The 22,769-nt window shown below is 41.4% G+C and overlaps 1 protein-coding gene across 3 annotated transcripts in view; it reads left to right on the top strand.

Annotated features, from left to right (window-relative positions):
• Positions 1-22,769, top strand: part of Dcun1d4 (DCN1, defective in cullin neddylation 1, domain containing 4) — a 78,234-nt gene that overhangs the window by 17,031 nt on the left and 38,434 nt on the right. For all 3 annotated transcript variants that reach the window (XM_005392924.2, XM_013518546.1, XM_013518545.1), the window contains exons 2-5: positions 5,569-5,639; positions 5,808-5,847; positions 11,439-11,553; positions 14,761-14,852. In XM_005392924.2, the coding sequence (XP_005392981.1) occupies positions 11,483-11,553; positions 14,761-14,852 (163 nt within the window). In that variant the 5' untranslated portion in view covers positions 5,569-5,639; positions 5,808-5,847; positions 11,439-11,482. The remainder of the gene's footprint in view (positions 1-5,568; positions 5,640-5,807; positions 5,848-11,438; positions 11,554-14,760; positions 14,853-22,769) is intronic.

The raw sequence follows: 22,769 nt of genomic DNA, 5'->3' as shown, positions 1-22,769 counted from the left end.
TGGAAAGTTCTGTTGGTAAGATGGGTAGAAGCAGAATGTGCAGGGCCATGAGCCCAAGAGAGAGAGTTTCCTTTGGCTTTGAATGAGTTTCCTTTGGCTTTAATTAATTGCAATTAATTTTAGTTTGTTCATATGCTATTTAGTTACTCCTCTGTACTGAGTAATTACCTCATTTCTATTGATTTGAGATGCTGTTTCATCCCATATTGTATTACTTAATACATACAGATGGATATGCTCCTCAACTCCCTTTTACTGAATTATCTTTTTGCATGCATACCATAGTGTTAAATTACTGTAGCTTTATGCCAGGCGTTGGTAAACTATGGCGTACAGGTCAAATTTGGCCCACCACCTAGTTCTTACAGTTTAACTGAAAAGCAACCATGCTCATATACTTATATATATTTTTTATGGCTGCTTTTGAACTATAGTGGGTGAGCAATTGTAACAGAGATTAAAAAGGTCCAGAAAGCCTAGAATCCTTAGAGTCTGGCCTTTTGAAAGTTTATCAACTTCTGCTTTATACTACATATTGATACCTACCTGGAAAAGTAAATTCTCAGTCTCTTTGAGCAGTTTCTTGGCATGTCTAATGTGTTCTTCCCCGCGACCTGTAGTCAGCCTGCTGAGGTTGCCTGGTCCTGCTGTTTTAGAGTGGTCGAAGAACTACAGGCCAAGCAGAACAGGACTTTGCTTGTATTTAATTTGTAGTCTAGCGAAAGAATACCGGTTTACAGTGTTGGATCTCCCAATTCCAGGAATAGAGTTCTTACATTTACATTTTTCAGTAAACTTTCATTATTTCATTTGTCTCTTGTATACTGTTTATTCCTACTTGTATTATTGCTTTTTCTTGCTGTTATAATTGAGATCTTCTCCCAGTTGCAGTGTACAGATGACTCTTAAAAAGACGAGCTTTTGCTTAAATGTATAGTTCCTGACCCGAGTGGGATTAAGCTATTAAGACTGTTGCCTCTCTCCCTTTTTTTTTCTTTCTTTTTTTTTTTTTGTCTTTTTGAGACAGGGTCTTTCTGTGCAGTTCAGGCTGTCCTTGAGCTCACTTTGTAGCCCAGGCTGTTCTCAAACTTGCAATAATCTTCCTGCCTCAGCCTCCCTAGTGCTGGGATTACAGGTGTGTGCCAAGACTGTTGATTTTTAAGTTTGATGCATTTGGTTAGCAGTCATTGTCTGAACTTACTGTAATTGTTTCATTTCTGACGTTTTGAGTCTCTGTATACTGTGAGTTACAGAGCTAAGGTGGTTATGGGATTGAGCTTTGACCTCCTCGGTGGTATTCAGCTTTTCCTTTTTATTCTACAGGTCACAGCAAATAGTGATTAAAGTGAAACTGGACGATTTTGTGCACATTTGGTATTTGTTTTCAGAATACCCAGAAGATAATTGAGGCAGGCTGTTTACCAAGCAGCCTGTGTCTATCTGCAGAGCCGGTTGTTGCTTTAATACGGAGTATAGAGGAGTGAGCCTGTCCCTGGGTACCAGACTCGGTCACCGCTCTCCTGTGGAAAGACCCGGGGTCATGGGGTACAGCGGGCCTAACCTAGTACTTATCCTTCGGAACTGGTATGTGAGCAGGAGGTTTTTACTCGTCAGTTAGAGCTTCCCTAAATACATTCTCTGTAAAGCATTTGATCTTTACCCCTAACATCTGTGCCTTAAGAATGTGAAATCCATTTTAGATTCCAAGGTCTTATTTGCCCTGAACACTGAACAGATGTACCATAAATGCAGTGTGTGTTAACCTTTGTGAATTTATCTTTTAATGCTCTTTTCCTCCCTTAAATTCATGTTTTCTCCCTAACTTTTTTGAGGGGACTGGGGGTTTGAGACAGGGGTTTGCTTTATAGTTTAGGCTGTCATTGACTCACTGTTCAGCTCAGGCTGGTTTCAAACTTCCAGGGATCCTCCTGCCTCAGCCTTCCAAGTGCTGGGATTACAGGCATGTGCCATCATGCCTGGCGACTTAACTTCTTGTTGGTGAAACTACGGAAAGATTACTCAGGTTACTTGTTTCTTTTTCCTTTGTCCCTTTCTTCAGGGAAGTGATGATGGGGGGAGGTGGTAGTAGGGATTGGGGATGGAAATTGATAATTGCTGACATATCAAGTGAATTGTGAAGTAAACATTTGTATTTTACTTTGTTTTTTGGGGGGGTGGTACTAGGAATTGAGCCTAGGGCCTTCTCATTGAGCTGCCTCCCACCCGTTTTTTTATTTTGAGGCTGGGTATTGCTGAGTTGCTAAATTGTCCAGGCAGGGCTTGAATTTGTGCTCCTCCTGCCTCAGCCTTCCAGAGTGCTGTGATTACCTTTGTAGTTTTGCTGGCATCAGTGAAGCACAACTTCTGTGCATGATGATACGTGCCCTGTAATTCCACCAGTCTGGTAGGCTGAGGCAAGATGATCAAGAGTTTGAGCCTTCCTGAGCAATTTAGTAACTTGGCAAGACGTTGTCTCAAAATAAAATTTAAAAAGTGGGGAATACTGGGGATATAACTTAGTGCAGATACCCTAAGTTCAATCCCTATGCCACAGAAAGAAAATAAAACAACCCAACCAAATTATAAAAAAAAAACCCAAAAGCAAAACCCGTCGTATGTAGATTTCCTAGTTGTGAGCATGCCTGTTTCCCCCATGTTGAAATGATACTGAGTCATCATTACTCACACCACTGGGTGGTGTGTAAATACAGCAGTGCTGTGATGGACTGTAGAGATGCATCAGGCCACATGCTTCAGTCATCATTACTCACACCACTGGGTGGTGTGTAAATACAGCAGTGCTGTGATGGACTGTAGAGATGCATCAGGCCACATGCTTCAGTCATCATTACTCACACCACTGGGTGGTGTGTAAATACAGCAGTGCTGTGATGGACTGTAGAGACGCATCAGGCCACATGCTTCAGTCCCAGAGGGAGCTCTGATTTGGGGTCTTCGACGCAGGCCCTGATTTGACTGAGGCAAAGTAGAAACTATTTTAGATGGCTGTATAGTGTGGAGGAGCTTATAAGCAAAAACGCTAGTAGCTGATAGCTTTTATTGAGCATTGTGTTGTGTTCGAGTCATTGTAATGGGGGACTGGTCATTTTTGCCCTTGCAGTAACAGTGTGAAGGACAATTTCCTGTTCTTATTTTACAGGTGAAGAGATTAAGATTGAAGTTGAGTAACTGGTAGACTTGAGGTTCAAAGCAGCTGTTGGGCCCCAGGTCAAGTTGTAGAAGCAAAGTGGTATTTTTGGCAGGAACAGAGGGGGTGTGCGTGAGCTCACACACGTGTGTGTCCTCAACTGTTGGGAGTAGAAGGGCCAGGGCAGAATGTGCAGCTGGAGGGTGGCATGGTGCGGGCCCACTTGTGGCAGTCCTGGAATTTCAGTCTGAGTGCAACTTGTGTTCTAACAGTGGGATGGTTGACAAAAGCATGGTAGGACGAGTCCGAGGAACGTCCCTGTGGTTACGGCCTTCACCAGGCCCTTCTTCCTGCCCTGCTGTTGTGGCCTCAGTGAGAAGAGAATATACAGTCTCATGTTGTCTCAGCTTTTGATTTTTGGGGGGCCCAAGAGTTTAATTCACACTTCAAATGGAGTGTGTGCTATCTCTTCTCATTTTTAGATTGAAAGAGTGTGTAGAGAAAGATGGAGGTGGCTTGGGAGCAAATGAGGGGATGCAGGAGTTGGCTAGTTCAGCTCTTCACAACCTCCTGCAGGTCAGGAGGAGGCTGTTGCTTCTGGGTTTAAAGGCCCCCCATCTGTGTTTATTAAATATAGATGTTAGTACACACTTATACATACATATACTCATTCCAGATGCTCCTCTGAACTTTTTTTTTTGTCTTTCTGAGATAGGGTCTCACTGTGCAGTTCAGGCTGGCCTTGAGCTCACTTTGTAGCCCAGGCTGATCTCACTCGCAATGATCCTTCTGCCTCAGCCTCCCGAGTGCTGGGATTGCAGGCGTGCGCCACCAGGCCCGGCTGAACCTTTCTTGTACAGTTGCACTCACTGAGATGGAAGCTGTAGAAGCTCTCTGCCTTATGTCATTTAGCTTAAGCTTGGCCAGACTGTGCAGGTGCCAAGCACGGACCGCGTGCCCGTGTCTGAGCCCCGGTGAGACCCCGAGGCCTTGGCTTGGCTGTCATCCAGTCAGAAACAATGGGGCTGTCCCTGGCCACATCCGTACTCTGTACAGGCACTTGCACGAATGTGGCTGCTGCTCCTGCTGCCCATGTGGAAATGTTAAGGGTCCTTTGCCTTAGGCCGCTTACCCACAGGCCCCTCTGCTCTAGAGGCCTGCCCACAGCTGGGTCCCCAGTGGGTTGCAGAAGCAAAAGCAAACCTTTCTAGTGAGTAGCTGGGGCCCCACTTGGCTTTCCAGACTCAGAGCAGCAGCGCAGAGAGCCAGGCTCAGCACGGACAACTCCCAGGGGACATGCGATCTTTGGGGCTGTTCTTGGCGTGTGCTACATGTCCCAGTAAAATATTCCAGCGACTTCGTTCCTTTCTATCAGAATGGCATAACTTGGAGAGTTACAGTATATTTTCAAGGTCACTTTCAGACTAACCTTTTTTGATACTAATATAAATCCTGATATTTTATGAAAATACTTTAAATATGAAATTGGGCAGGGGATATAGGTAGGTCAGTGACAGAGCGCTTGTCTAGTATGCATGGCACCCTGGCTTTGATCCCCAGTACTTGAAATTATTCATAAACTTTCAGCTCACATTTGTAAAGCTTGATGTATATGCAAACATACTTTATAAGAAACATTTGACAGGAGAAACTTAAAAACCCAACAATTTATTTAAAGTTTCATGTTATGCAGAATTCACCTTCCTTTTGGTGTGACGTCATTTGTAATTCTGAAATTAGCAGAGATGAACCCTGGAAGTACTCTGCTCTGGCCTCTTTCCTTGGGGATGATTTCTGCTTCTGTGCACACTCCAGTATTGCAGTACCTGAGAGTAGCTGTATACTGTGGCTGGCTCCTGGCCTCGGGCCTTGGCCTGCAGACCATGCTTTGAGTTATCTCTTTGCCTAATGGGGGAGGGGCTACGATTCTGGTTTTTGCTCTCTGTGCTGTATGATCGACCACAAGATACATGTATATTGTAAGAAATAACGAATGTTGGGTGCTTTCCTATCACTTTCTTGCTCGCTTATTGTACCAGAGATTCTGGGTACGGGAAGGGGAAGGTGAACACATTTCAGTTGAGACACGTCTTCTGTTTGTGTGGCTTGTCCCATTTGCTGGCATTATTTATATCTTTCTATTAAGTTCACGTTTAAGTAGCATTTTGCAGCTACTGAGACATTCCCATTTCACCTTAGAATTCACATGAAAATTTCACAAACTTTTAACATGTAGTTGGAAATTTCACTTTATTATCAATCTTTGTTTCTAAGAGATAAGTCAGTAGTAGCACGTTATTTCTTACTTGCAATTTTTAAATTGAGATAGCAAAACATTTGTTTATTTTCACTTGTGAGCTTTTTAAAACATTTTCTGGTTTGAAAATAAATGACACTGAATTTTCTCTTTTATTTTAAAGACTTCCAGCTGAACTCTCATCTCTCAACACTGGCAAATATTCATAAGATCTACCACACCCTTAATAAGCTAGTAAGTCAGTCTTTTTAAAGATGAAGCTACCAACTGCTTAGTCACTTTGTGCACATGTATTTGATTTAAAAAATTAAATTGTGAGTATCAGTTGCTTTTGAAAATAATGAATTTTAACTTGATTGTCTAGTGTGTGATTCCTGGTAATAATAAAGGTATTTCTTACAGAATCTAACAGAAGACGTTGGCCAAGACGATCACCAAACAGGTATCTGTAAATGCTAACACTACTTAATTTTAAGTAAATGTAATACTACAGAGTTATGAGACATGGTAGCCACACACGTTCTGTACTCCACTGAGAGGATGTTGCGTGCTTGAAGGTATTTTTCAGAGTGTAGTGTATTACAGTTCCTGCTCAGTAGCAGGAAGTATTCTGAGACTCTGGTTACGGCAAAGCACTTTAATTCCTTTGAAGGGGCTAGAGATTCTCTGATGGTTTCAGGATACCTTCCTCCCTTCTCTCTACTGAAGCATTTTAGTTTATATCAGAAAAGTACTATAGTAATGCAATTTGAAAGGCATTCCATAAATACTTGTTAAATAGGGGTGAAAAACGATTTGATAAGTAGGTTCACGTGTGCGTGCGTGCGTGCGTGCGTGCGTGTGTTTTATATAGGTCTTGAGGGTAATGAGTGGGAAAATTGAAACTTGATGATATAAATTATTCTCTAGCCCTGCGGTTCTCAGTTTAGCTAGCCTTGTATTCTTTGTGCTAGGGCTTGTTTAAAACACAGATTGCTGGAAGCTACCCCCGGAATCTCCGATTTTCTGGATTTGGAGGGAACACTCAAGGGTTTGCGTTTCTAACAGGTGATGAGACAGCTGGTCTGGGGGCCACACTTGGAGCACCACTTCTCCGAACTGTTAGTGACTATGAAGTTTAGAAACTGTATTAGATCTGTAAGTTACTACAGTGGTAGCAAAAATTGTTACAGAATGTTTTAAAATTTGAAGGTTACTACAGTAATATGTGAATCCATGCTGTTTTAGTCTGTTCAGGCTACTGTTTAAAAAAATACCTTAGACTGGGTAATTTATAAACAACAGAAATGTATGCCTCACAGTTCTTCGGGCTGGGAAGTCCACACTTGGGGTACTAACAGATTTGGAGTCTGGCGAGAGCGTGTTCCTCGCTGATAATGTCCTTCTGCTGTATTCCCACAGGGTGAGAGGAGGCACCCTCTAGGCTTCATTCCTAAGGGCACTAATCGAGGTCATGAAGGTAGAGCACATTCCCAGAGGCCCCACCTCTTTACACCGAGACACTAGGGATTAGATTTCATCGTAAGAATTTTGGAGCAGTGCAAACTTTTGAACCGCAGCAGTGCTTGTTGGAGAATTTTAAAGAGCACAGAACTAATGGAGTGAGAAGTAGTGGTCGTTTCAGTTTCTCCCAGGACACTATTTCATGTTGACAGTTTCAGACATTGGTATGCATGGGTTTGTCTATCATGTGCTTGTGTTTTCACTTAGCATTCATTTCTTCATTGTTCTCTTAAATAATGAAACAGAATAAAATGAACCTGAATTCAGCCTTGAATAAAACTGTACCCTTACTGCTTTCCTGAAGGTCCAGTACCACATCAGGAAAGAGCTTCTGGTGAAGGGTGGGTTGTTTCAGTTTCGCTGGCCATCGTCTGTAGAAATGCTGGCAACCCTCTGATTTGTGAAGATAAGATACCTGCAGAAGTGGTTGGTGCCAGGGACGTAGCTCGGTTCTAGACCATTTCCTCCACTGCGGGAGGCTGCCCGGCTCAGCCTCCAGTACTGAAAGAAACCAGTACTTTCTAATCGTCAGTGTGTCACAACATCAGTCGAGGTATTTTGCCTTTGCCTGTAATGTCACATGGTCTGCAGCTCATTCTCTGAAGCAGACAACTCTGTAATATTCTTGCTTGTGAATACAGTCCTGTTTTTATAGTTTCATAGCTTAAAGATTTATAGTTTAAATTTTTTGAGACAGGATCTTGTCTGTGTAATTGAAATAGATTAAATGATAGAAGTGTGAATCAGTGGAGTCAGAATTTAATGAGACAAATAAATATAAATTTGTGGAACATTTAGATTTTGATATTTTTATTAAAAAAACTTGCCATTTTTTTTTTTTTTTTAAGACGCAAATGTTTCCATATTTATGTTTTTAAAAATTGTACCTGGCAGGAAACTTACAATCAAGAGTTTGTTTTGCTAACAGATGGGATAAGAAGTCAGAAATGATGGTGTATTGTGAGAGGAGGTGAGACGGGGCTTGCAGACTTCAGCTCTCACTGCTCATCTTTTCTATCAATAGTCATACCTATTTCAAGTTCTGGAAATGTACTCTGATTTTTAACCAGAATTTGACTTATGCATGTTTTAGGAGTGCATTTATACGACGAGTAATGCAAGTCCACTGAATGGCTCAATAATGTAAATATCTTTTTACTGTAATAAGACACTTTATTAAACTTCTATCTGCACAAGTAAACTGAAAGGACCCTGCAAACCAAGATAAACCTTTACGTGTGCACTTAAGAAATCTTAGTTGTTCTTGCTTAGCTGAGATTGGCAGGTGAGGGACGGAGCAGTTTGGGACAAATAGCTTAGTTAGGTGTCTTATTGGCTTAGTTCATATGGGCAAGTTATTAAGTAAACATCTTTTCTATCAAACTCTGAAACAGCTTTTTCAGTAGTGAAACTTTTCCTATCATCTTGGGTCTTAGGGTGGTGGTTTTTGGAAGAACTTGGCCACGTGACCCTTGGGCATTTGCTTCCCTGGGACTGAGCGCCCCATCCTTCCTGTGAGGTGCTGGCTGCGAGCCTGGCCAGTCTAAGTGTTGGCCTTGGGTGGATATCAGGGAGGCTGAATAGACTTGGCATGTTGGTGAACACTGGCCCTGAAACAGTCCCTGACTTTAAAAGAGGATCATGTCTCAGCTAGGAGGTAAAAGTTTTGAATAAATAGCCAAATTTGTCAAGTTCCAAATACATGTTAGGTTTTTCACAGATGCAAGAAAAAAATGATATGAAACTTTACAGAGAGAGCATTCAGGAAAAAAATGTTATATTACTCTTTGTTGGTTCACTGAAAACATGCTATGCTTAACAAGTAGAGTTCAGAGAAAGCTGGGCATGAAACCATTGTTTATGAAGAAGCAGATGGTAGAGAAGCTGTTGGAGAAGACATTATTTTAAAGTATGCCTTTCCTATGGACTGAGGAGATAAGTGCATTTTCCTTTGTTCGGCACATACTTGCAGACTGGGCAGGTTACTGCCAGGCCAAACGCTCAGAACATAGCCGTGACTGCTCTCGAAAGAAAATGTCTTTCTTTCACATGCACGCATCCGGGGAGGGGGAAGCACACTCCATACGTGGTCTTCATTTCAAGGCAGCATCACAGGTTTCACAACTAGGTGGGAAGACTTCTTCCTTCTGCAAGCCCCGTCTGAGGCATTGATTGACAAGGACAGAACCTTTTCCTGTATGTTGGCAGCCTGCGAAAGCTTGGGTCACTCCAGTTCTTTGGATCTTTTAGTATATTTCAGTTTTGTTTGTAAGCAAGGCACCATTTTATAGAGATGAGTGGAATGTGGGTGAGGGGCAGTTCTCTGACTTCAGCTCTCACTGCTCTAGGGGAGGTTTTGAGTTTTGAGACAGGATCTTATTTATGTAGTTTAGGATGGTTTCTACACTCACTGTCTATCCCAGGCTGGCCTTCAACTTGGAGCCTCCCAAGTGCTGGATTATGGGATTGTACCACTGCTTCGCCTCACTGCTTTTGTAGGGAGACACAGGGCCGGGATTGTAGCTCAGCAGCAGAAGCTCCTCCTGTAGGGAGAGAGAGAAGCGTGCTTTCTGTCTCTGCTGATCCCCTTACTTCCCCTCCTTGGAAGGACAGGTCTAGTTGGGCCCCAGGAAATGTGGCTGAACGTCATTTCAGACTGCTGTATCTGGGCTGAGGGAGCAGGCAGCCTGTGTGAGCACAGGTGTTATCCACTGTAGGCTCAGGGCAGGAGCCTCGTGTGGGTGGCCACTTGAACTCCTAGCAGAAGGGATATTTTGGGGGGCTGGGGATTTAGCTCAGCGGTACAGCACCTGCCTGGCAAGCGCGAAGTCCTGAGTTTGATTCCTGGTACCGGGGGAAAAGAAAAAGATATTTTTGCCTGATACCTCCCGAGGCATATCACCCTAGGAACTTGGCATGATGGCCGAGTCTAAATAGAACCTGGGTTCAGGTTCGAGGCCTGATCTTTGCTCTTAGCAGGGTTGTGACCTCAGCTGTTGGCAGAGTTGTAACTTCCTTGCCTTCAGAACTAGTGTCTTGACAGAGCTCTTTACATTCACTGTGTCCGTCCACTCTCTATCCATCCACACTCTCACTGTGTGCCTTCCTTACCTGATGGACCTGTGTATGGTAGCACACATCCTCCTCAGAACTTTTCTCTATGAGGTTGTCACCTTTTCCCGCCCCTTGAATGTCCACTCCCCCAGGGATCCCTCCTCAGCATGCTGCTTCAGAGTCTGCTTTTATGACCTCTCGGTGGTGGTAGCAGACAGGCTGAGAGTTGGTGTTGCTGCTGGGCTGCATGTACCTAAACCCAGCGGTTAGCACCAAGCATTTATTGAATGGATGTTTTTCTTTCTCAAAATGCTGATAGACACCACCATTCCCATTCTTGAAAAGATGAATAAGAGAACCAGGCTAGGTTAGTGGTTGCGTAGACCACAGTTGGCGAAGAGCTGGAGCTTGCTCATTATGGTGGTTCCTGAACCCCTAGCACCTTCACATGGTGTCCTGTCCGCAATGCTCAGTCAGAGGCCAGGGCCTTCAGCCGAGGGACAAGGGAAGTGTGTGGCCTAGAATTCATCTAGGTGTGTGGCCTTGGATAGTCACCTCAGTGCCTGATCCTGGGTTTCCTCTTCTGTTAGAGATAATTAACCCTTCATTCAGGGTTATTTTGGGAACCGAATGACAGTTCTGATAGCATTTGCACCTAAGTAAGATACTTAATTATCTTATAATTACCTTGTAATTTATAATGGTTTAAGACAGTCTGAAGCTAGACTGCCTGCATTTGAATCCCAGTCTTGCTGTTTACTTAACTCCTTTTTGCTTCATTTTCTTGCTTGTCTCAGGCAAATTTTTCTTCATAGCTTTGTTATGAGCTTAGCTTAGGTAATACGTGCAAGTGTTCAGAACAGGGCCTCGCTCACAATAAGTTCTCAATAAGTGGTCGATGTTGTCATTACTATCTTTTGTTAAATTTTGATACCTTTTACCAAATGAAAGTTGTGCTGTAAACCTTGACTGAAAGGCAGAGTTCTTCCAGAGTACATTTATTTTTTTGTTCTAATTAGATATCTCTTGAACGTTGTGTTAAGACTGGTGTGCCTGTGTGTATTTCAGAGTGAAGGTTACTGGTTAAGCTGGCTTTGCCTCATGAAGTGTATAAATATGATAGTAGGACAGTTATTCAGGAAGGAACACTGTCATATAAGAGGCACAGAACATTTTAGGTGATTTCCATTAGATTTTGGGGGACTACATTGAAATTTCATTCATTTCTATTTCTGGTGTGATTTAGGGTGGTGGGGAGAATTCACTTGTTTGTGTCATTGCTAAGTTCACTTGTTGGCTAATATTTTTTCAAAGTAACTAAAAACCATTTTCTCTCTTTATAGCATCTTCTGATAATATCTAAGCCCTTTGTGTAGTACAAGGCATGGGTGTTTCTAATTCAGCAGTAGTAATGCTGCTTGAAAGAGTTATTGTGTGGCATGCTTTAACTTTGTGTTCTCTGAATTTGTCCTGTAGGAAGCCTACGGTCTTGCAGTTCTTCGGACTGCTTTAGTAAAGTGATGCCCCCAAGGAAAAAGAGAAGACCTGCCTCTGGAGATGACCTATCTGCCAAGAAGAGTAGACACGATAGGTATGGTGCAGAAACTAGATCCAAATCGATGACATGCCTGTTGAAGATGGCCACTTAATCTAGCTTGAGACACCTTAATACACAGCTGGAACATTGTTTTGGTTCTGCCAGATAATCTTTCAGACTGTAATTATTTAATGGTGGTTGTTTTATGTCTAGGTTTATAAGACATAAAAACCAAATAGGTAATTTGAGTTCTTAAAAAGGAGTGTTATTGTAACATACTCGTCCACCGAAACTAGGGTAGCATTAGTTTTTCCTTTGAAGGCCTGAGTCTCTGCCTGTTGAGGACCACAGGGTTGGTGGTGTCTGCTCTTTCATGGCTTTTTCACTATTGTTGCCACAGGGCTAAAGCACTGCACCAAGTGCTCTGTCTCCTTGGAATGTTAGCTGTGCTGGGATTTATTCTCAGATGGGTGAGAACTTTATAAAAGCTGCAAAAATAAACTGTTCACCCCCTTCCCTTTCAGACAGTTGATCTGTTAATTTTGGTAACTCCAAAGGAGTGTATGTTTATTTTAGGCATTTTTATTATGTCACCTCTTCCCCTCTAACCTCCCTCTTCTTCTTTTTCCCTCCTTTTTTGAGATGAGGTTTTGCTGTTTCCTGAATTTAAAGCATTCCTCCTGCCTCAGCCTCCTAAGTATGTGGAACTAAAGGCACACACCACCCTTGAGCTCTTTTCTTTTTTTTTTTTTTTAAAGAGTAAAAGAAGGATAACATAGTAATAGAGGGGCTTACCGAATTACAGGGTGGTAGGAAATTATCAGTGGTTGTTGTTTTATATATTGTTATCTACAAGAAAGTTTCTCAGGAAAACAGATAGACAAATAATAGTGAGTTACAGACAGAAGTGGTAAAAGATTATCAGTGGTTGTTGTACTATACTTTGGTATCTTCAAAGTGGTTTCTAAAGAAAACAGAGCTATACATGAGTGACCAATTGAATATTCATTGACTATTCTCAATGGTTGTTGTAGGAAACACATAGTAATAAACATACATTGTGAAAAATAGTGTATTGCCTCCTCACCAGTGACTCCTTTCACTGACATGTGATGGCTGGAAGGAAGGCCAGGATTGAAAAGGAGGACTGAGAGACTTGCACCTGTGTCTAGCAACGGGCTGTTTTCTTTTTCCTCTATAGTCATGATTACCCGGGGCTCCTCCATGGAGATGACAATCTGGCCAGAGGGAGAAGACAGAGTATTCCCCAGGCCCCCTCATTCCTGTTGGAGTAACTGGTAGGTTGGGTCTGATCTCTGGGGCCTCTGCTTCAGAGGGCAGACTGATCTCCAGTGGTCACCTTTGCATTCAGGGCATGGCCCGGGGGTCTCTTAGGGCAGTTCCTCTTGAGGTGGCCTGGCTTTTCACCGTGGTAGCAGATGAATGCAGTTGTCGAGTTCTTCTTGGGGCCCCGGGAATCAGACTTAGGGTCTGTTTCTCTTAGTGCTGCAGCAAAAGCAGCTGCTTTTTCTTGGTTTCTTTGTTTTTTCTCCTTGGCCTCCTCCTTGTCACAGTATAGAATACTGAGGAGGCAATTCTTACTAACCTGTCAAGTGAGCCATCTGGGACGAAAGCCATTCTTTGTAGCTTTTTCTCTCCAGCCTCCCAGCTCATTGGGGCCTGCAACCACTTAGTGTCCTCTCCCCAGTCGTCAGTTTTGTTTTTTTTTTAAAACAAGGAAAAAAGCATAGTCTAATCTTTTCTCCCTTTTCATCTTAGCCAGCTCTGGCTCTGTGGGTCACTTTGCTAATGGGCTGGAATTTCCACATCTATAAATCAAGGGGATTTAGGTGAAAACTTCCATTTTTCTCTTACTGTGATGTTTCGTTACTACAGCTCAGTTGGAGGGGTAGAGATACGAACTCTGAAAATGAGAAAATAGTGCCACCATTGGCATCACAAGCTGTTTTGAAGATAATTGCCGGCAGTCTGTGGGCCACTGGTTTTTAGTTTTACAAAGCCATGTTACTTGATCATTTCAGTGTGGATGTTATTATTGGGGAATTATAAATTCTCATAATCACATGGCATTTTGTTCCTATTTAGCACTTTTTTTTACTAGCCTAATATAATTTAGTGTGTAAAACTGAATTAAGAACTCGCAGCTGAATTGTAGTTTCTGGGTGTTATTCTTGCGGTTGGTCTCTTTTTTTAAAAAACAACTTTCTCTAGGGCCGGATTAAAATGTGTACACTCATAATATCCAAATCATGGTGTTAAAGCTGCTGCTGCTTCTCCCCTGTCCTTACAGGGAAGCTCTTCATCCTCAGCCCCGGTTCTGAGCTCACAGCTCCTGCTGAGCTGCAGGAGGAGGCTGCGTGTGGGGTTTCAGCTTAGGCAGGCTGCTCCACCTAAGTACTGGAGCCAGGGCACTCTGATTTATCCTGGAGATTGGAAGGTTATGGCCATCAGGGAGCCATCCAAGAGACTTTGTCTTGTCAACCTTACACCTGAATTTTTTTCAAGAAAGCATGGATATGAATTTATTTCTTTTTGTTTGCTTAATATTCTCTGTGTTGCCTGTGATTGATTGACAGGTGATTCTTTAGGCAGTGCTTTGCCTGACAGTAACTTAATGGAGAGGTGTTTTTTTAGGATCATAAATTGAAGAAAACACCTGAGACATTTTTTACTGTTGTTCTATATTTAATTCTCATTGGCCAGGTAGACAAGAGTATATCAAATAACTTGTATTTAATTCTTCTTTTTTTTTTTTGGTCTTTTTGTCTTTTTTGGAGATAAGGTCTTGCTCTGCAGTTTAGGCTGGCCTTGAGCTCACTTTGTAGCCCTGGCTGGTCTTGAACTCACAACGATCCTCCTGCCTCAGCCTCCCGAGTGCTGGTTCATGATTTTTTTTAATCAGCAAAAAACCTGTATTAAGTGCTGTTTAATTCTTAAATGAAGGTATGACTGTATTTCAACACTAGTTGTAAAAGCTTAAAGTTGCAAATGCAGGAAGTAAAATGTTTACAGTGTTTGTTTTTTTTTTTTTTTTCTGGTACCAGGGATTGAACTCATGACCTTGCACTTGCCGGGCATGCACTGTGCCACTGAGCTAAATCTCCAGCCCTGGGAAGTAAAATGTTTATACTTCATATTGATTAAATAGATGGCTGCTTAAGTGAAAGAGTAAAAGTTAACCTGCTATGTCGAAGAACTCAGTACCCTTAAATAACCTAAAACTGCTTTTTCAATTTTTAGCATGTATCGAAAATATGATTCAGCTAGAATTAAAACTGAAGAAGAGGCCTTCTCAAGTAAGCGGTGCTTGGAGTGGTTCTATGAATATGCAGGTAGGTAATGATTTAGAGCATGTAAGACTGATCTAGTGAGAATAAGAAGCACCTTAAACTGGGCATGGTGCTGTGTGTTATAATCCCAGCACTGTTTGAGGCTGAGGCACAAGGACCATAAGTTCCAGCCCAACCCAGGCAATTTAGTGAGACTCTGTCTCAGAATAAAAATTTACAAAAGGCTGGGAATATAGCTCATTGCAGACTGTGGGTTCAATCACCAGCACCAAAAATCAGTCAATACATGCATCCTTCATGGAAGTGAAAATACTTTAAATTGTGTACCTTCAAATTCAGTGCATAAGAATGAATATGTGCTGTACATGTGCTTATACCCCTGTTGGAGAGTGTAAGGAGGGACATGGTTGAAAGGAATCACTAGATGTTCTATTTATAGTCAGCCCCTAAGCCAAAGAATTCAGAACATTAGAAGGGAACTGAAAAGATGAAACACTTGGGAGAAATACCCTGGATTACTAGGAAACCTGCTTAGATTACTGATCATGGATCATTATTTGGTTAAGGCCGTGAAGTTAAAATAAGCTTTGCATTTTGAACCCTCAGGTAGTGCAGTGGAATTTCTTTATATTGAGTGTCTCTATTTTAAAAGATTGTTCAGCAGAAAGTATTTATTTTATCATTTAAAAATCCTAAATTCAGGTTTATTTTTGCAACTTACTGTAATTGGTTGGATAATACAGTATTACAGTCTAGAGTTGTTTATTGTGACTGTGTATGGTATAAGAAGGAGAAAAATTTTCAGATAAAGCTTGAACTGTCGGCTCTTTGCCCTTTCTTCTTCCCTCCATTTCAGCTATCAATTTACCTTACCTATCAACTTGACTGTTTCAGCAACTTCAAGTCAGTTTTCTTTTTTTTTCATCAGTCTGTATTCTAAGTCAAGTCCCATGTGTCTCTCACTGTCTTTGGGAGGAAAAAAAAGACTGCACAGATTGTACATGTCACCTGATGATATCCCCACCTCTACCCCTGCTTTAAAAAATCCTCTGTTACCTGTGGGATGAAAAGAACTCACTGTCCATCTCCTGGGGTGCTTTTCTCCACACTTTCATCTGATAACTGTTCTTTTTAGTTCTGCTTTACTGATAGTGAAAAGCCTGTATTAAATGCTAGCCGTTTAATTCTATGTTAAAGTATGACTCCTTACACTGCATATCTTAAGCCCCTTAGTTAGCTCGATAGCCTTCTTTGTACTCCTTTACACCTTCGTTCATTACTTGTGTTGGTCCCTCGTACTGAGTATCAGGAGGACGCTTTAGCCCTGTGGCCTGATCTCGTCATTTCCCCTCATCCTCACTCTACCTTTTGTCTGGTAAGAGCCTTGCACACAAGAGATTGGTCCAGGACAACCAAAGTGTTCTTGGAGGTTTTCAGATTTAAACTGAAAGAAGAACGTCTTTCTCTTCTGGCAGATTTGAAAGGACAGTCCTGATTCCTTTAGTTTTTCTTTGGACACTTTTGGATTTTTGTGAGATAACTCCAGTATTTTTTGATTCTCATTAGTTTCAATTGGATTTTGTTCAAAGATGTTGTCACTAGTATAGACACTTCTATGGTATTAGAATTTATCTGTTTTCGTGTTTACTTTGTTAGAACATGAATCTTTTGAAGATATTTTATAATCTTGCTAAAAGTGGTTGACACTTCGCCAAGGATTCAGGAAATGGGCATTGAATGAAGTATGATTCCATATTCCTGTTACTTTGATATGAAGATCTTTTGCTTTCCTATATTAACGCTTACTTTAAGAAAATGTACTATAAAAAGGAAATTTTAAACCAAATCCCACCAAAGTATATGTCTCTCTTCATAAACAGATGTAAACATCTTTAAAAAAAAAAAAAGAACAGAGTAGAATTTTCTTGTTTGCTGTTTTTTTTTTTGTTTTGTTTTTCTGTGCAGAAAGGTCACATTTTAGAATAAAGGTTGAGCACATTATTTCAGTTCCTTGGGGGTCCCTGCTGGGCCACTGCTTGTAATTTATGCCTCTGAGAAGTTTGTGTAGATGTGTTTATCCCTCCTTACCTCTTTTTAGCCTTTTCCTTTTTTTGCTTCTTTTTGTGTATCTTATCAGAAGGGAACGAGCCTTCAGATTGGGAATAGCTGAAAGCCCCCATTGGCCCCCGCCTTCACCTTGAGTACACCCTTCGTGAGTTAAGTATAGGCCAGTACTGTCTGAGACAACCTGGGAGAAGAACCAGGATGACTGACGGGTGTGCTGTGAGGTGCGTCCATGGGTGTGGGCTGTGAGGCCTCGTGAAGAAGGCCTGCATGCCACGGCTGGGTCATTTTTCTCAGCAGCTGACTCCCGGCTTTCTGAGCTGGAGGGAGACGGCAAGGCAAGGGCAGGAGCCTGGAGTGAGTGTAGCTGTTGGACGTGGGCAGACCCTTAGTTCTTCCCAGAGTTCTCGGTTCTGCTCCTCACACTGTGCTGTCTTTCTGTGGGCCTCACCAGCTGCGCCCTCCCAGCCTCTGGCTCGTTCCAGTCCGGCCTTGTCCATTCTGGGATATTGCTTCTCACTTTTTAGAAATTCCTTCCAGCTCTGTTTCTTTTTCCCAGAAGTCTGATATAACCCCCTCTCCTGGGTCTCTGCCTACTCCCTGGTTGTAGCTGTCCTCCTTTGTTCACACTGGTACTGCCGTTCTCTGTGCGTTGAGATAGGCTTGGCTGGGAGCAGGACGGAGTGTATCATGTTGGCATCCGTCTGAAACTGGAACTCATTACTTTCTATTGGAGTGAAAAGAAATGTTTCACATAAAAAACTTTGTCAAATTACCTCCATTTTCTGAGGCCTAAGAATAAATTAAGCCAAATACACAGGTGCCAGTATTGATCACACTAAAGCTCACAATGCATAGAGCGTACTGAGAGGGCACATTAGTTCTGCAAGCCTTAGCTGTACTTCCTTAGTCTTTATTTTGTGTTACTTTCCTTAGCAGAATTGTCTCTGAGTTTATGAAAATGAGAGCAGGGTCCAGGAACAGGTGATAAAGTTAGGCATTGAAAGTCGCAGGAAGTGTGAAAATTGCCTAGAAATGAAGAAAGAGATGTTCAAAACGACTGAGGCCCCTTTGCCTCAGTGATGCAGCCTAGTGTAATTATGGCAACTTTAGTATGAGGGTTTGGGGCTGGCATCAGAAAGTTAGGGAGCCCCCTGCGTAGGGTAGCAGGAAGGTGTCTTTGTTGTTTTTAAGACAGTCTCATTATGTAGCCCAGGCCGGCCTCAGACTCTCAGCACTGCTCCTGCCTCTGGGATTGCAGGTGTGTGCCACCACACCTGGTCATTTTTTTAAAAAAGATTGTATATTTGCTTTTCCAAGTGTACCACCAGTGTCTTGTCATCCACTGCACTCCATAGCTTATTTTAAATGAGTTTCTGTTTTTAACCATCTCTCTCAAATCCTACTTACAGACCACTTTGTGTTAGCCAGTGGCATATTCATTAGCTTTCTTGACAAAGATAATTACCTTAATCGTGCATACGAATTGATGTTTGTTATAAAATACAACCAAGATCCCAAAGAACAGTAAGTTTACAACTAGATTTAAAATGTGTACATGGGAAAGATAATGAGGGGCTGGGGATTTAGTTCAGCGGCAAAAGCGCCTGCCTGGCAAGCGCAAGGTCGTGAGTTCGGTTCCCGGTACCGGAGAAAAACCAAAACAAAAAAAAAAAAAAAAAAGAAAGATAATGAGTCTTAGATGACAGGATTGTGGGTAGATTTTAAATAATGCTTATTGACATGCTGTATTTTAATAGGTTTAGAATAAAATGTACTTTTGGCAGTTAGGTGTAACCCAACTCAGGAATTGTGTTCATTTGTAATAACAGACACGTGTTCATAAGTAATACAAGGATAACTGCATAAAATTTGGAAAAAGAAAAGGCAGTGATAAATTATATTACCACTGCAGAATGCACTCAGCAAACTTACCTTTAAGGCTTATCGTGTGCCTGTGCTTCGAGTTCATGTTGCGGTGTGGCAGACAGGTTGGAAAGTGAAGAAGCATTTGGATGTGTGCAGAAAGAGTAGGCAGTTGCCAGGTTGGAGGGTACCACAGGGTGAGAGCAAACTGAGCTGGTAGACATCCAAGCCAGGTGAACAGGCTTGGGAAATGCAAGGAGGGGGAGGTAAGTTCAAGAACAAGTTGCAGTTGGAAGAGCTTGGGGAGTTTTTTTTAAATGCTGAGTAACTTTTTCCTTGGAGCTCTGTATATCCACCTCCCGATGGGTCTATCAGTAGATTACCCCACACCCCCAGTCTATCCCTAGAAATGAAACCTCTTAGGAAAATGGGGATAGATGGGTGCCTCCTTAATAGAGTGATCTTCAGTTGCTAAGACTCAGAATTTTGCACTAGTGAAATAGTGGGAAAAGCTCTTATTATAGTAGATACACATGCGTGTGTAATAGAATAATGTAAAATCAGCTGGCAAGAATAAAACAGATGCATGGGTACTGTCACAGGAAGAGTACCTGATACAGTGACAAAGCAAGGCCTAAAACTGTAGGCACAGCGTGAACCCATGTGTGTGGAAGATAAATTTTGAAACTGCCCTTCATTATGTATTTGCTCAGACATAAACACATAGCGAAAAGGTCTTCGAGAATACGTGTGTAGCTGGTAAGGGAAGGGGGAAGTGGCTTGCTTTCTTGCTTAGTCTTATTTCACTATGTGTATATCTTTCTCTTTTATTCTGTATGTTTTCTATTGCAAATACAGTGGAGTGTGAATGTGTTAATGTGTAGTGTGCACTGTGTACAGGACCATGAGCATGTGGATAGGTGCACTCTGAAACCCAAAGCTGACTGTATCAAATGGTAAGGTGCTAGGTGATTCCATTTGACTCGAGAATGAGACTTGAGAGTTGCATTGGTCTTACTTGGCACCTTTTTTAAAGCTGTCCAGTGCTGTTGGGGAAGGAAGCAAGGGACATAAATATGGGAAAGGAATAGGCCAAAATGCTCATGCATCGAAGATGAAATGATAAAATTTTATATACCTGAAAAATGGAAGAGAATTGCTGGGATGGGTATTGAAGAATTAAGAAAATATATAGAATTTCTAAGTGACTTATTTGGGAAGGGCATTTAAAGAAACTAATAAATGGTTGCCTCGGGGAGCAAGGGGAATAGAGAAAACCTTGCTTTTTAAACATTTTTTGTTTTTTTCTTTCAAATAAAATTTTTTTTTTTTTTGGTTTTTTCTCCGGTACCGGGAACCGAACTCATGACCTTGTGCTTGCCAGGCAGGCGCTTTTGCCGCTGAGCTAAATCCCCAGCCCCTCAAATAAAATTTTATACCATATATTAATGTACACAATCCTCTTGAATTAAATAAACTTTTATTTGATTTTTCCTGGTGGTCAAGATAGGAAAATTAGATGTATATACAAGAAGTATAAAAGGAGAGAAAAAAAGAAAATCCCGTAAAAAGTTAACAGAGTTGAATATATGGAACAAGACATTTTTTTTCAACAAAATAGAACCTTTGTCATTAAAAAGAATATGTGGCTTAGAGAAAAAGCAGTTGCTTTGGTCAGGTTATGAGGAAGGCTCTGAATTTGGACTGTAGGGAGAGCCAAAGATTTGAAGTAGAGAGGTAACACGAGACTTCCAGCGAGCACTACGGGTGATTTTCCTGTCCGTCCTGTTGAGGACAGCTACCTCTTATGCTTTCATTGTAGTCTGTTACTTAGTTTTGACATTGCTCCTATGATTTATCTCCCTGTCTTTTATTGTGATCTGTTACTTTGTATTGAAATCACTCTTGTGATTTGTCTTCCTTCTTGGAGGGCAGGAACCATACAACCCAAGCAACTGTCATAGTGCACACTCTAAATTGTGTCTGGTAAACGGTCTTTTTTTTTTTTAAAGAAAAAAGAAAACAACAAAGATAAAAACCAAACCACATAAAAACAATAAAAATGGTACAGAATTTCAGAACAAGATAATAGGAGATTAATAATGGTTGTTTTATTACATATTGTTATGTTCAGTGAAGTTACTCAGATTACCAGATGTAAGAATGCAAGAGTGATCAAACAAAGAGAATTAAAAAAAAAAAAAAAAATTAGAAACGATACAGAGTTTCACTAATCAAGATGGTAGGAATTCAGCAGTGGTTGTTATATTGCATATTGTTGTCTTCAAATTCATTGTTGAGATTACCAGATATAAGCATGCAAAATTGGTCAAAAAAACATTTAAGCATTAACTGTTCCTTTCAATGAACTAATAGACATCAGCGGTACAATTATCCCAGCTATCCTTGTATATCCAGATATATTTTTTCCCTTCTTTCTTTTCTCCTTTCCCTCATCCCAGTTGTTCTTTCCCTTTGAGCAGTTTCTTGCCCTTTCACAGTATCTATTGTACCTTTTGGGTTTTATTTACTCTTTCAGGTTCTTACACTAGGGGATCAATACGATGTTTGCACATGCTGGCCTGATTTATTTCACTAATGAGCATGGTCTCTAGTTGCATCCATTAACCTACACCAAAGTCAAAATGGATCCAAGATAGAAACACTAAATCTACTGGAAGAGAAAGTAGGTAGAAATCTTGAAGGCGTAGGGTAGGGAGTGAGTTTATGAACAAAAGCCACACTGCACGGGAAATACTTCAAAGAAGGGGTCTCATCTTACTGAAAAGTTTTTGCACATGAAAAGAAAGCACCAACAGAGTAAAAAGAAAACCCACAAATTGGGCAAAAAATTTTAGCTGACTGTCCCTCAGACAGAAGACTTCTATCTAGAACATAGAAAGAATTTAAAAAAATCAGGCTCCCAAAATTCAAAGACCGAATACAAAAATGGTGAATGCGCTCTTCTCAGATGAAGAAATACAAATGGCAAATGAATACATGAGAAAATGTTCAACATTACTGGTCATTCAAGAGATGCACATTAAAACAACACCTGAGATTCTGTCTCACCCCAGAAAGAATGGCCGTCATCAGGAATCAATCCGTGCTGGGCGTGGTGGCGCATGCCTGTAATCCCAGCACTCAAGAGGCTGAGACAGGAGGATCATTGCAAGTTTGAGGCCAGCCTGGGCTACGAAGTGAGCTCAGGGTCAACCTGAACTGCATAGTGAGACCCTGCCTCAAAAAGACAAAATAAAACAAAACAAAAGAATCAATCAGTAATAAATGTTGGGCTGTGGGGGAAAAGGAGGAACCCTTTTCCACTGTTGTTGGGAGTGTAGACTGGTACAACCACCATGGAAATCAGTGTGGATATTCCTCAGAAAACTAGGACTAGAGAGGTCCCATTCAGCCCAGCTATTCCCCTTCTTTTTCAGAAGAACTGAAAATAGCATACCACAGCGATTTATGTGCACCCATGTTTATAGCAATGCAATTTGTCATAGCTAAATCTTGGAAACAACCCAAATGCCCGTCAGCTAGGAATGGATAAACAAGATGTGGTACAGTGGAGTGTTACTCAGCTATAAAAATAAAAAAAGATAAACTTGGGGCTTTTTTAAAAAAATTTATTTTAAAGAGAGTAGTACATGAGAAGCAAAAAAATAGAACAGTAGCAGCATATCAGTATCACGAACATAAATCAAAGCAAGAACATTCACAGTGATACAGGGTCTCAAGACAGATTAATACAAATCAACACTGGTTGTTACACTGCATATCGCAGTCCTCAACTACAGTGCTCAGATGATCAGATGTAGGAATGAAAGATTGCTCAAACCATTAAAGAGAATAAGAAAATAATTCTTCAATAAAACTTTAGAGATAATACAGAGTTTCACCAAACAAGATGATGGGAGTTCATCATTGTAATTCCATTGCATATTGTTACTTGCAAATCAGTTGCTCAGACCACCAGACACAAGCATGCAAAGTCAATCAGAACATAAAAAATTGTGAGCATTA

This window comes from Chinchilla lanigera, unplaced genomic scaffold (genome assembly GCF_000276665.1).
Source record: "Chinchilla lanigera isolate Chin_1 unplaced genomic scaffold, ChiLan1.0 scaffold00046, whole genome shotgun sequence".
NCBI lineage: Eukaryota > Metazoa > Chordata > Mammalia > Rodentia > Chinchillidae > Chinchilla > Chinchilla lanigera.
The sequence above is the reverse complement of the archived record's forward strand: the minus strand, read 5'-3'. Positions and strand labels throughout refer to the sequence as shown.